The following is a 14979-nucleotide window of genomic DNA, read 5'->3' on the forward strand; positions in this document are numbered from 1 at the left end:
TACACAGAAGCTGTATGTACTTTTATTAGTAACTCTGCCTAGAAAAGAAATTGGCTAAACAGAATCACATATTATGACCTATTGAGAAGAGAATATTCATCTTATCTTTCTGTAGGTTTTGTTATGCCATGAATAGATATATGTTATATTATATAGATTATGAAGCCATTTCATTGTCAGAGGCCAGAGAATTCTATAATTAAGGAATGTGAATGTGTACAAATACTCTACAGCCTGTTAAATTTTAGAAGGAACACACCCTTTATGGCATTAATACTAATTTAGAGAATGTCTTAGTAGGTAGTAATTCCTGAAATTGATTAACCTAATGGGTATATTAAATTTCTTAGTTTACAGCACCTGGACATAGCTAAAAATGAAATCTTACAGTGCTTTGCTGATAATACAGAAGTTAAAACTAAAGAATAACTTAGGTAAAATAAATTTGTAGACAGTATTATATGCCACCAGATCTATTACGATATATTTTCTGAAAGCAAGATTCTTTTATTGATATTTTTTGTACTAGTTCCTATCATGTTTAGAAACTATTTAATAAACTAAAAAAATATAATCTATACATAATATTTGTCATCTATTACTACCTTAAAGATGCAAGAGAGTAAGATGAATTCTGGATTCTGATGTTTCACATATTATCAAAGAATTACATCAGGACCACAAACTCATGGAAGAGTGGCAGTGATGGTATGTGCCATAGAAACTATAAGCTATATATATATTTTTTTATTATTATGTTATGTTAATCACCATACATTACATCAATTAGTTTCTGATGTAGTGTTCCATGATTCATTGTTTGCGTATAACACCCAGTGCTCCGTTCAGTACGTGCCCTCTTTAATACCCATCACCAGGTTAACCCATCCCCCATCCCCCTCCCCTCTAGAACCCTCAGTTTGTGAAATTATAAGCTACAAAAGTAGAATCCTAACTGAATTTTCTTTTTCATCCATTTCAGTTAATTTATGGTGGTTTAATTCTTCTCTTAAAACTATTAACTCATTTGACCAAGTCATCTGATTTTCATGCTTTGCAGTGCCGATCAGCACGTGAAAGGTAAACTGTTTAAAGGAAGGAAAATTCTAAAGGAAATACATCGTAAAATAGACATTTTCATTTACTAAATTCCATTCAAGGCAATTTCACCTCTAGAATTATGATGTTCTTTGGAAACATATATTTCAAATCACTGGCTCTTACCATAACACCCTTTTCCCCCTGGGGACCTAGTGGACCTGGACTTCCACGTTCTCCCTTTTAAAACAAAGAAACAAGAAAAACATTAAGGCATGTTAATCAGTCATGACTGAGCTAAGCCTCGACAGGAAAATTGTCAGAATCATAACTTACATGCATATCTCATCCTAACTGCCAATACTTTTTAATTTACAAATTTTGTGTTTTTACCTTAAAGTTGCTAGACTTCTAATACAATAAAAATCCTCAAAATATATTTCAAGGGATAAAGTACTAAAAGTATTTTTATAAGTAGAAATGCTTATCATTTTGAGGCATATGAAATAGGATAGTAAAAGTATCAAAACATATTATAAGAATTAACTAATTCCTATAACCATTGAACAAAATTTTATTTCTGTAGTCTACCACAATTAAATATAATTAAGATAATTAAATATGCCATAGCAGATTAAAAGAATTAAGTTGATTCACATTAAAATTCCCAGGATTGCCATAATCTTAGTGTAGAACATTTGACCTTGCACAGAAGAAACTAAGTCAGAATAAAAACAATCACAAATCTAATTTTTTTTAACTGAGCTCATTTTATATTTGTTATATTGTTCTTTTTTAAAATTTTTTTAAAGATTTTATTTATTTATTTGTCAGAGAGAGAGAGAGAGAGCGAGAGAGCGAGTACAGGAAGGGGGAGAGGAAGAGAGAGAAGCAGGCTCCCCACCGAGCAGCGAGTCTGATGCAGGACTCGATCCCAGGACCCTGGGATCATGACCTGAGCCGACGGCAGACACCTAACCGACTGAGCCACCCAGGCGTCCCTATTTGTTATATTCTTAATAAAAAATCAGTAAGTATATATTAAGCACTTTCGATGTACTGAGAGTTGGAGAGCTATAACAGAAATTGACTTAGTCTCAAGTATTTGGAGACATGACATTAACAAACTCTCAAGTATTTGGAAACACGCCGTTAACAAAGGTCAATCAATTAGAAGACAATTAAATTGTAAACTGTGTGGTGCTTATTCTAAGTCCGGGAAGGAAAGAAATCAGGAAGGATTAGAGGAATCTGGCAAGACTTTATGGAGGAGATGAGAATTTGAGTCCTACAGTTTGTTTTTGAATAAGTAGAGGGAATGAGAGAGGATACTCTAAGCTAAACAAACAAACAAACAAACAAAAAAAACCAGTAAGAACAGGAATAGGAACAAGTATGTAGTATATGAGACAGTGGAGAGAGAAAGGTTTATATTGGAGAATACTAGAAAATTTGTTGGATGGGGCGCCTGGGTGGCTCAGATGGTTAAGCATCTGCCTTCAGCTCGGGTCATGATCCCAGGGTCCTGGGATCGAGTCCCGCATCGGGCTTCCTGCTCCTTGGGAGCCTGCTTCTCTCTCTCTCTCCCTCTGTCTCTCATGAATAAATAAAGAAAATCTTTAAAAAAAAAAAAAAAAGAAAATTTGTTGGATGAACTGATTAAGCCAAAATTATGTAGTACTTTGACAGCAAAGTAGAGGGGTTAATAGGGTCAACAGTATGGAGTCAATGATGGTTTTTTGTTTGTTTGTTTTTGTTTGTTTGTTTTTTTAATTTTTTTTATTGTTATGTTAATCACCATATATTACATCATTAGTTTTTGGTGCAGTGTTCCATGATTCATTGTTTGTTCATAACACCCAGTGCTCCATGCAGAACGTGCCCTCCTCAATACCCATCACCAGGCTAATATTTGATCATGACCCATCAAAATTAGTCCTCTGCTGTAGTACGTAGGATGGATTAGAGGATAGAAATATGATGGGGTAAATTTAACATAAACTGATAAGAGTATGTCTTGGGGGGGTGGGGAGGGCTTTGGATTGACTATTAGAAAAGATGAATTACATAGAAAAAAACTCTAACTCCTGCTAAAAGATTAGGCATAGAGAATGGAGGAAAAAGGAAAGCAGATATGGATTTCACTCTATTTATTCTGGAAGACTGGAAGAATTGAGATAGGTATAAGGCATACTAATAGACATGAGATTATTGGGAAGAGACCAGTTTAAATGTGGGAAAATAGTGATAAATTTTAGACATGTTGACTTTGACTTAAACTAAAATTTTCAGATGGCAATAACTGGAATATTATCTAATTTACTTCTAATCCCGGCTCTACTTAATTACTCACAGGGTAGCCTTATGTAGTAATTGCACAAGACTCTCATGCTTACAATTTATATCTAGCAAATCAGGTTTTAGTCAAAGACCCAAAGTTTTGGTTTATTGTCTACAAGCCCATTATAAGATTCCATAAAAACAATTTAAAATGCCCTTGGTGGTTTCAAGTAAAGAATTACTTTTTATTTTTTTAAAAAGACTTTCCTAAATTTGAAACTAAACGTGGAAAATCACTCCCAAGGTAATGATTTCTAGGTAATCTTTAAGCAAATTACAATTTCCATTACAATATCCAGGAATATCCATGAATAATTGCATACTGGATTCCAAGTGGAAAGCAAGAGATTGTGACTGAGACTTGGATCAGGTAAAGTGATAACTTAATCCCTTTCAAAACTGCTTCCTTTAGGAGGCTTGCTCTGATAAAGTATATTTAAAAATGGTCTAGTCATAAATCTAAACCATCAGTTTCACCTTTTTTCTTCAGACCACATCATCACAACTTAAAGAGTAATCCGCCCTTTAAAAATTAGAAACATATAACCTATTAGCTATATTTCCATATATTTAAGATATTCAAGACAGATGATGCATTTTAAGTTATAAGTGATTTCTAATTAACATAAAATACCATATGAATGTCCCTCATTTAAGTTCAGCCTAGAATTCTTACTATTAAAAAAAAAAAATGAAAGACATTACCTTTTCACCAATGCTTCCAGTAGTCCCAACTTCTCCAGGTAAACCAACAGGTCCCTTTTAGAAAAAAATATAACAGAAAATATACATTTTTACTGCATTGCTATTACAGCATCTTGGTTTTAAATCACCTTAATCCATGTTTATTTTTAACTCATCCTAAATTTTATCTTAGAGTAAAATTCCTCCTAGTATAGATGTCCAGCCTATGACTTCACATCAAAAAGTAATCTATTCATTCAATCAACAATATATATGAATGTCTAATATGTGTCAGGCTGAGCTGGTAGGCACTTAGTTTCATATCCAAACAGTTCCCATCCTTGTACAACTTATAATCCAGTGGATGTTATAAAGAACTGTCGTTTTCGTAGCTTCTTGATGTGGATACACCAGCTTAAGAAGTCATTCCTGTGACTTCTTTGAAAATCCCTAATACTAGCACACATCCATTCATTAATTCATTGTCACTCAAGAAATATTTGGTGCCTGCTCTGTGCTGGTCCTACATTGCTTTGCAGAGATTTTGTTAGCAAGTAAGGCAAACCCAAGCCCTGCTCTCACAACACAAAAAGTCTTATACAGAGACTGAAAAGAACTAAATTAAAAAGTAATAATTACAAATCATCACATTGGCTAATATAGTAAACAACTGTGATAACAAGGTAGAGAGTAAAAGAGAAGACCTATGGAGAGATGGTCAGGGTAAACCTCAGGTGGGACATCTAATCTGAAAGCTGAAGAATAAGAAGAGGCCAGTTGGCCAAGAGAAGAAAAGAGGAAGTGTGTTCTAGACAGAGTAAACAACTTGAGTAAAGGATGAATTTAGTGCACTGAAAGAAATGAAAGAAGGCAATCAGTAACACTGTTTCAGAGTGAACAAGGCTCAGTGTTCATCTACCTTGTCTTTATGGGTTTTACTTCAAGCTGTATAGAAAACAAAATAACATAGACCAAGCTTTATAACAACAACATAATCTTTCTCATGTCTTCAGTTATGAAGCCCTTTTCTGCTATTGTTTCAAGATGTATGAAGCATTTTCTTTTTCAATAGCTATACTGTGCTTAAATAGATTATTATATGATAATATAAGTTAGCATATAGAAGGCACCTAAATCATAAAAAAAAAAAATTATTTGCTATGTTGAAGCTAATTGAAGTTTTTGCATGGGGCATGATTATGTCCACATATATTTTTATCATTATCCTTATCAATCTCTCTCTCACTCTACCTACCTAGCACTCTACCTACCTAGCACTCTACCTACCTACCTCTCTACCTACCTACCTCTCTACCTACATACCTACCTACCTACCTACCTATCTATCTATCTACTCATCATGGATACACTGACATACACTATGTACTTCCTGTGTGTCTAATTTAATCCTCACAACAGCCATATTTGGTAATATTATCCTAATGCCCTTACAGACAAGGCAGATGAGTTAAACAGCTTGCTGAGGTGGATGCCTTTAAGTAGTGTGGATGAGTTTAAGTGGCTATTGAGCACTTGAAATGTAGCTGGTCAAAACTGACATGTAAATGTAAAGACATCAGATTTTGAAGACACTACAAAAAGAATGAAAAAATCAAATCATTGTTTAAATTGATTACATATTAAAATGATAATGTTTTGGATATATTGGTTTAAATAAAATGTTACCAAAAGCAATTTCATTTGCATCTTTCTACCTTTGTAAATATGACTACTGAAAAATGTTAAATGACATTTGTGACTGGCCTTATATCTCTATTGGACAGCACAGATCTATATTCACAAACACTATGCTAATGTTAATGGTTATATCCAGTTGGAAGTGATCTAATATATTTCTATGATTATTGATTTTAAGAGAATTAACACTTCCACTCTGAAACAATGATCAATGGTCAGTTAATCAAATTTGAGAAGAACAATGAAATATAACTCTTTGTGAGACAGTAAACAAAATAGCAGAAACTGAACACAGACTAACATTGATCTGGGGGAAAAACTCTTTTCCTAACATATATAATCTAGGTATGGAGTAGGCCCATTTGACTTACACCAATATTGACTATGTGTGCCAGAACAATGTCACCTACAGAACTATTTGGCTTAGCTCACAGCACTTGCTTACTAATTAATAGAAACTGAATTAGGTACTAAGATTTAAAAATGCAGAGATTTTTATATATAAAGTTTAAGAAGATTGTTAGTTTCAGATGACCTAGCAAGCATAGGCAAGCATTTTCAAAGGCAAATCTGGATGGATCTAAGCAGCAGTTGCTACCTAGATGCATTCTTTAGGTCACCACAGCCCATACCAATTGCTCTTGTGTCTTATACCTGACCCATTTCACTACTCTATACTACCTGCCTGCTTCCAATAGGGCACTTGAGGTTGTCAGTCCGGATTTGAGTATTAGGAGGGGAAGTCTATCAAAAGGCCATACTTGGAAGATAGGTTCTCATTGGAAAACAGGCAGTTCAGAGGCTTACATCTTTGCCCACAGGGAATCTTTAATGAAACTTAAATTAGGGGAGCATAAACAATGTATTAAGACTCTGATTCCTCCCAACAGTTTTCTTCAGTTTCTTATATCTATTGTCAAGTTACACACTTCTGGAGAAAATTCTAAATTAATGTTGTTGGAATGATGTACATTTTCCCAAAGGTAAAATGTATAAAATTTTATTCTTATTTCATTAGTTACTGATTAGCTACCAGGTATAAAACACTCTACTAGTCAATTTAGAAATAACTAATAACTAAAATACAAAGTAGATAGCAAAAATATTACAAGAAGATAAAGTCTACAGAGTATGGGATAAAGTGGTAGTCGGCAAACTGTGACCCCAAAGGCTGGCTACCTGTTTTTGTAAGTAAGTTTCACCGAGACACAGCAATGCCCACTTGTTTACCTATTCTCTATGGCTGTCTTTGCTCCACAAAGGTGGACCTGAGCAGTTGTGACAGAGTCTGTAGGGCCCACGGAGCCCAAACCATTTCTCTTGGGGAACTACAAAGCAGTCATTGAAGCTATAGCCTTCATTTATAAGAATAATCAGCAATTTGTACTTTTTTGACCAAGAATTTTCATTTAAAAAGTTTTAAAACACTGATTCTATGTCTAACACACATTAAGGAAAATGACAAAGCCTAGAGCCAAAACATGCTGTGTGTTAAGAGCTGGACAACTCTACAATAACTGAAAACATTTCACTTTTTATAAAATAGGATATGTAATAGTCTATTTATAGATTTCATTGGCTAAAGCAGAAATTCAGAAGGCCAAAAAGCCTTATGTATAATAAATCACTTGTTAGAACTGAAAAGCATTATTTTTTTTAAAAGTCAGTAAAAACTCTAAAATACACTAGTTCTATTTTTTTAAAGTAACCACATCTTTCTTATTCACTAAAGACTAATGTAAAATTAGAATATTTCCTAGTTGGAACTAAAATGTTTAAAAAATTTTTTATATAAAGTTCTTAGACTTGACAACTCTGCTTTAACTGTGGTTTAGAATCTATCTGTATTGTTTCAAATTTTCTTTTCGGTGCAGAAACAACTGCAGTTACAAGATAAAAAAAAATCTAAGACACCAAAGCTCTTTAAATTCTCTCGAAAATGGAATATTATAAGGCGAATTCTCTAGGACGTAGCTCTGTTTCATGTTAGAAACATATTAACTTCAATGTTTGTATTTATTAGTGTTATAATATTTACTGTCTTTAAAAATAAAAATTTTAGAAGTCATCTTACCACAATAAAAGTAGTATTTGGTTGTACTAGATGAAATTGCTGATATTTGGCTTTTCTTTTTACCTTAAACATTGGTAATTTTACATGATTCAATCTAGTATAAAATTTTGAGGGTCAAAGAAACAGAAGATTGGCCAGACATGAGAAAATGACCACTTTAAGCACTACATGGGAAAATATACTTCCATATCTATTATTTAGTTCTCCACCTAAAGATCTCATACCTTCACATATTTGTTGAAGATACTAAAAATACAGACTGTTGTCAGTCTAGATAGATACGGGGAAGACATAGAAAAGTGGAAATAAAGTGTGTGTAATCTATGTGGGTAAGAAAGAGAAATTCATATTTAGATAAGATGAATACAAGATATACATTGGACATTTTGGTAGGAATATTTGCAACACAATTGAGTATACAGGTCTAGAGCTAAGGAAAGATATATGTGAACCATCAACAAAAAGACAGTAAAGAGTAGATGCATCACCAGAGAGTACGTGTCCTGAGAAAAGGAAAGGCCAAGAACAATAACATTTAGAAAGCAGGATGAAAAAAAGAAAACTTATGGAATTGACTATATAAAGAAAGTGTACTGTCAAAAGGAGGATACTGTCAGGGTGCCTGGGTGGCTCAGTCAGTTAAGCATGACTCTTGATTTCAGCTCAAGTCATGATCTCAGGGTCATGAGATCAAGCTCTGTGTTGGCCTTGCACTCAGCACATTGTCTGGTTGTCCCTCTCCCTCTGTTCTTCCCCATGCTTGAGCACGCTCTTTCTCTCTCAAATAAATACATAAAATCTTAAACAAACAAACAAACAAAAGGAGGATATTGTCTATTTATTTATTTTTGTCCATAATGTTTCTTCAGAACTTTTCATTTAGGGTTAATTTTATGACTTGACAAACATGAATGGACCTTTTCTGTTTATTTGGAAATACATCATTGTTCCTACAAGGCTAACCTTTGGATCACTTCACCCCTATTTTCAAATGAAATCTATAAGCTAAGGATATATTTGTTTGACAGTGTGCCTTGGACTAAGCAACTTCAGCTCATTGTGCCTCATCCTTTACCATTCAGGAAGATGTAACCTCAAGTTCCTTAGTCTGCATGTTCTATAAAGCAAGGATAATGTCTTATCTGATACTATATCCCTTATACCTGGCATACTTCCTGGAATATAGAACATAATTACTAAATACATGTTGAGTGAATGAGTCGACAAATTAGATGGAGCAGTAGTGGTGGAAACATAGATGAGCTGCCCACATCACCAGCAGAGATGCTTCAGCAGTGAGGCCTACGTGCAAAGACCACCTAAAATGAGAGTATAAAGGCATGTCCATTTTTGCCTAATATGGGATTGCTCTGTTGGGCCATATATGCCCCAGAGCTCCCTAAAGGATTGTTTGGACTCTCATTTCCTCCAGTGGAAGGACAGAGAAACTGGGCAAAAGCCCAGGATTTAACAGAGTGATCAAACTCCAGGGAAGGTTAAATGTCTAACCAAGACAACTCTGTTAAAGCAAGGCCAGGGTCTTCATTGGGGAAAAATTGGGACCCTGACACTTGTCATGAAGACACCTGGATAGAGGTCCCTAAAGATTTTGAACCACCAGACTCTATGAGCTTACAAATGTGGTCTACCTCTCATTAATGCTAGCACTTTCTCCTTTAAGAAAACATGTGTCCCAATTAGGATTTGTCCATACATCCTCTTTTGGCCATTATGTCAAGAAGTAGGGTTAAGTCACAGCATAACCCATCTGGGAGCTTGCTATGTCTGACACAGGAGGAAGAGACTATACCCCAAAGGAATGAAAGATCTAGCCAGCATATACTGGTAGGAATTGGGACAGTATGTGGGAACATGATTTTAGAGGTACTTAATCAAGGGAGACATAACATAATCTAAAAAAACATAAATATAACATAACTTAGATATGAGAGTTTATTAATTTGGGAACACTTATCAAAGATATAGGATTTAACACCCTGGCAAGGACCTCAAGAGATTGTGCAAACTCCTGCAGTGGATTTAAGCTATGAGATAAGCAGCTCTGCCCCTTGGGCCATATAACCGGGCAGACCCTATATTTTTTAGAAACATCAGAGGTGGGAAAGGAAGCCATATAGAGCTTACAGCAAGACTTGATAGGAACAACACAAAAGGCTCCTTGGATTTTGTAACAAGGCCATGCCATTTGCAGCAGAGATTTACATGTGTTTTGGAAAATCAAATTTTAGTGTGCTACTAGGCTCTAATAGATACTGAGCACTTAACCATGGACACCAAATGACCATGCATCTGGATCTATCATAAGCTGAGTTGTGTCAGACGTAAGGAGAGCAGTTCCAGTACAATCTGGCATGGAATATGAGCAGGACAGAGATATAGGCAAACTGAACGAACAAGTAGTCTAGACCCCCAACTAGGACCTCTTTTTCATCAGACAACTTTGGCTATCTGGGAGATCTCTTATGACCAGCTGCTTGAGAAGAAAAGTCCAAACTTGGTTTATGGATTGGTAGGCTTAGTGCTATGGACTGGCTATTTGTGTCCTCTCAAAATTCCCATGTTAAATATCCAATGCGATGGTATTTGGAGGTAGGGTTTTGGGGAGGTAAATAGGTGGTGAGAGTGGAACTCCCATGATGGGGTTAATGTCCTTATAAGAAGAGGAAGAGAGCTAGCCCTTTCTCTGTCTACCATGTGTGGATACAGTGAAAAGGCAGCCATCGGCAAATCAGGAAGTGGGCCCCAAATCAACCAATGGATCTGTCCAACAACATGTTTGTTGTTTAAGCTACCCAGACTATGGTGTTTCATTATAGCAGCCTGAACTAAGACACTTACTACATAGTTGCAAACTGAAAATGGATGGAAGCTGTATTATAGCTTCACTCAGGAGTGTCTTAAAAGGCAATGGAAAGGGAACATTTCCAATGAGCAGAATTTCTGGCAGTGCACCAGACCGTCCACTTTCTGGGAAGGAGAAGTGGCTTCAGGTTAGAATATGTACAGACTAGTGGGCATCTGTGAGTGACCCAGCTGGTTGTTTAGGCATGTGAAAGGAAGAAGATTTTAAGACTGGGAACAAGGTTTGAAAATGAGGCCCATAGCACAGGTGGGTACATTCGACACAAAGAGCAAAGATTTTGTATCAAACATTAATGCCTACCAGAGAAGGTCAAACCTGGAAGACTGCCTGGAAGTATACAGAATGATTCAGAAATTTGACATCAGCAAGTCTTGGTCATTAGTCATCTCAGTGCTGGATGATGGTCATATGAATGAAATGGGCATGGTGGGAGAGGTGGAAGGTATGCATGGGCCTGACATCATGGGTTCTTATTTAACAAGGCTGAATTAATTACTGCTGCTGCAAATAACAGAGAACAAGACTGTGCCCATGAAATGGTGCCATTCTTTGAGGAAAACAACCAGCCCCTTGGGGGCAAATTCATGCCTGGAAAGGCCAAAGATTTATTCTAACAGAAATAACATACTCTGGGAATGGGTTTCTTTCTTATCTTCAGGCCTGAATTAAGCAGCAGTAACTGATAGCTTACAAAGTGTCTAATCTATCATACAAGATCCCAAAAACATCGTGTCAGAACACAGTACCCATTTTACAGCAAATAAGTTGTGAAAATGGACCTAGGTTCATGGGATTTAGTAGTTATATCAATATGAAAACAAGAAGCTTCCAACCTGATGGAGCATTGGAATAGCCTGCTAAAGGAGCCATTAAAGTGCCAGCTAGGAGGTGATACTTTTTTTTTTCTTTTTAAAGATTTTATTTATTCATTTGAGAGAGAGAGTGCGAGAGCGCACAAGTAGGAGGAGCAGCAGAGGCAGAAAGAGAAGCAGGCTCCCTGCTGAGCAGGGATTCCAGTGCGGGGCTGGATCCCAGGACCCTGAGATCATGACCAGAGCCGAAGGCAGCTGCTTAACTGACTGTGCCACGCTGGGGCACCACCCGGAGGTGATACTTTTTAACGATAAAGCACCACCTATAGGATAAAAAAGTATACACATCAAATCAAAGACAGTTATATGGTACTGGATCTCCAGTAGGAAATAGTCCCTGGTCTTGGAACCAAGGGGTGGAAGCAGAATTAATCCCACTTACTATCACTCCCAACAAGATGTTGGGAGTGATAGTAAGTGGGATTAATTCTGCTTCCCATCCCCCCAAAATGTAAGCTCTGCCAGAATAGAGGCCTTGGTCCCCAAAGGGGACATATTTTCATTAGGTGACACATTGATCTATATCCTATGGCTGCCCTTGGAGCACTTCAAGTTCTCTGTATCTGGGCACCAGAAAGCAAGGAAGAGTCACCATTGTGGTGCAGTTAATTCAGCCTGATCATCAGAGGGAGAAGATTGCTATCATTTGTGGTCCTAAAGCTAGCTGCAGTGTTAGGGGCTATAATTTGTACTACTAATTCATTTTCTAAGTTTTCCCTCAGGAAGAGAATCTACCAGAAAGAGGAGCAACTCCCTGAAGGGGTATGAAGTCAACCCAAGCAACACAAGGAGTAAACAGTTGTGAACATCAAGATGGGCCACCAAGATATATCACCAAGGAAGAATATGTTGCCTAAGCTGTCATCAACTTCATGTCTTCACCTTCAGAGGGCCTTCCTAACCAATGCACACCCCAGGGTGACCCATATACTATGGGTGCTTGAGTTGGAGTATAAAAGCCCAGCCATTCAGCCCAGCATGAATGGGTTTATAAAGGATTTATAAAGGATTCAGAGCTTCCTGTAGGGATGGTTAAGATTTAAGTATGGCCTGTATCAATTTGACTTCTCTATCTATTCAACCCAGTTTCCTCTTCCTTTTTCCTCAAGTGTTACTTTCTAATCAACACCCTGCAGCAAAATTCTATCTCAGCAGTCTGCTTCTGGAATATCCCACTTGTGTTCACAGTTTCTCCCTAAATGGGAGCCTCAATCTACAGAGGGCCATGGAATTATTACAAAGTGTCAGTGAGTCCATACATAGGTATTGAGGGTACACTAAATACAGAAAAGCAGGACTCCCATTTGTTGGTCTGTAAAAATGATCTTCACTTGTGAAAAGACTGGGTATCACTAAGAGGAGTCTGAATTAGTAAAGGCAGATTCCTTTTTTACATATTCCCCTTGGCAAGATATAACTGTCATACTTAGTGTAGCTACTAAGGTACACATCGACAGCATACTTTTAATGCCTGGGTAATGACTGTTATCATTGTTAGGATAAACTATGTTAGGATAAATGCTTTATCCTTTTTACTAAAAGGAAATTGTTCCTTACATATATATGGTTTCTGGGGATTGACTTGCAGGTCCAAAGTATAAGAAAATAGCATTTGGAATATATCCCAAATGCAACCTGAGGGAGACTCTCTGAGATAGCATCTGGAGTGAGATTTCATCCCTTTCCCTTTGTACGAAGTGATAAATCTTTTCTTGATAGATCAGGGATGAAACTTTTCAAGCTTGCCAAAGACTGAGGACACTCTGGCAGCAAAAAATTATAGCTTACTGTAATTTGTTTTCCAGAATATTTGACATACTTCACAAAAAATTCTTTAACCCTACTTCTCTTTCAAGTAAGGTACACTTATATTATATACAGACACTTTCACTATACCAATATCTAGTGCCTACAAATTTAAATAAAACAAATGAGCACACCATGTAGCATAATGATTATGATAAATCATACCTGTTACTAAATACAGGAAATAGCTCTCTTACTTTTTTCTCTGGAATAATGTAGTATAAGTAAATAAAAACAGTGATTACTCATCTGTGTTATCCACTGTCTTTGAAACCAAGAATATGCCCAATTAGCTTTATTAATTTAAAATTTCTGAAAATTGAAGATAAGCTATCTATATCATAAACACTCGTGACTTACTAAAGAAAAGCCAATTATTTAGCAAACCTGCATTCATGAACACTTTAAAAAGTATAGAAGTGCCCTAAAATAAATTCATTCATTCACTTAGTCAACAAGCATTTGAGAATAGAATACATGCCAGATATTAAAAAATAATGCAGAAAACTTATACAGTCAGCTAAATTTAAAATACAGACGAGCATTTCATTATTTCAGAGGTTCCTGACTGGACAATAGTTTATTGTGGCAACACTTCCTCCACTTCAGACTGTTGGCATTTGGATATACAGGTTTTCTAAAATATGTAACTCAACGGTCTGCTCAGTATCCAAACAGGGATTTCAGTTTCTGACATTTCCCTAACAACTACTTGACTCTTACTTCCTTGAATCATACATGTAGTCATGAAATAAAAGTTCAGAATGAAGTTTTGCCTCAGGAAGGTCTGGCAATAATTAAAAGAATATGCCTGGAATGTCTACTCAACAGATGCTTTTACTCACATGTATGTTATAAGAAGCTTGAGAATAGAAAGGCAACTGGTGCTGTCCTCCCTGCACTAAATTGCCTGGCATCTGCTGTTCACATTATTCTGCTCTTCTGAATGAGTCTCATGACAATAAATCTAAGGTGATAAAGTGAGTATCAACACAGGGCTACCCTTAATCTTGGTTGAACTTCTTAAATTATTGATTAAAAAAATAAGCTGGATGAGAAATAAGAGGAATTCTTATTCCTGCTGTGATACTTGTGTTGAAAAACATTTGAACTGTAAGCTCTTCCTAAAACTTGAATAAACTAGCAAGATCATTCACAGAAAAGAGTATGTGCTTATAATTACAGCATATTTTTTCCACTTTAAAAAAAAAGCTTCTAACTTGTATAAACTCTGAGAGTGGCCTGTGTTCTGTTCGTCTTGATGTTCATCTCAACTAATCTCATTGTCTAGCACCTTCCCTAGCATAGAGCAAGTACTGAGTAAATACCTGTAAAATGAATGCATAGCCTAATTTGGATGCTGAATTTTTTTTTTTTTTTTGAATTTCAGTATAGTTAACATATTGTGTTACATTAGTTTCAGGTATATAATAGAGTGATTCAACAATTCTATACATTACTCAGTGCTCATCACAAGTGTACTCTTAATTCCCTTCATTTATTTCACCCATAACCCCACCCATTTCCCCTCTGGTAAACATCAGTTTGTTCTCTATAGTTAAAAGTCTGTTTTTCACTTTCTC

General features: G+C 36.1%; 1 protein-coding gene across 1 annotated transcript in view; it reads right to left on the bottom strand.

Moving 5' to 3' along the window:
- Window positions 1–14979, bottom strand: part of COL24A1 (collagen type XXIV alpha 1 chain) — a 414236-nt gene that overhangs the window by 160425 nt on the left and 238832 nt on the right. The window contains exons 27-28 of the mRNA XM_027615241.2: window positions 4084–4137; window positions 1225–1278 (exon numbers count right to left, since the gene is read on the bottom strand). Coding sequence (XP_027471042.2) covers window positions 1225–1278; window positions 4084–4137 — 108 coding nt within the window. The remainder of the gene's footprint in view (window positions 1–1224; window positions 1279–4083; window positions 4138–14979) is intronic.

This window comes from Zalophus californianus, chromosome 4 (assembly GCF_009762305.2).
Source record: "Zalophus californianus isolate mZalCal1 chromosome 4, mZalCal1.pri.v2, whole genome shotgun sequence".
In the NCBI taxonomy this organism is placed as follows: Eukaryota; Metazoa; Chordata; class Mammalia; order Carnivora; family Otariidae; genus Zalophus; species Zalophus californianus.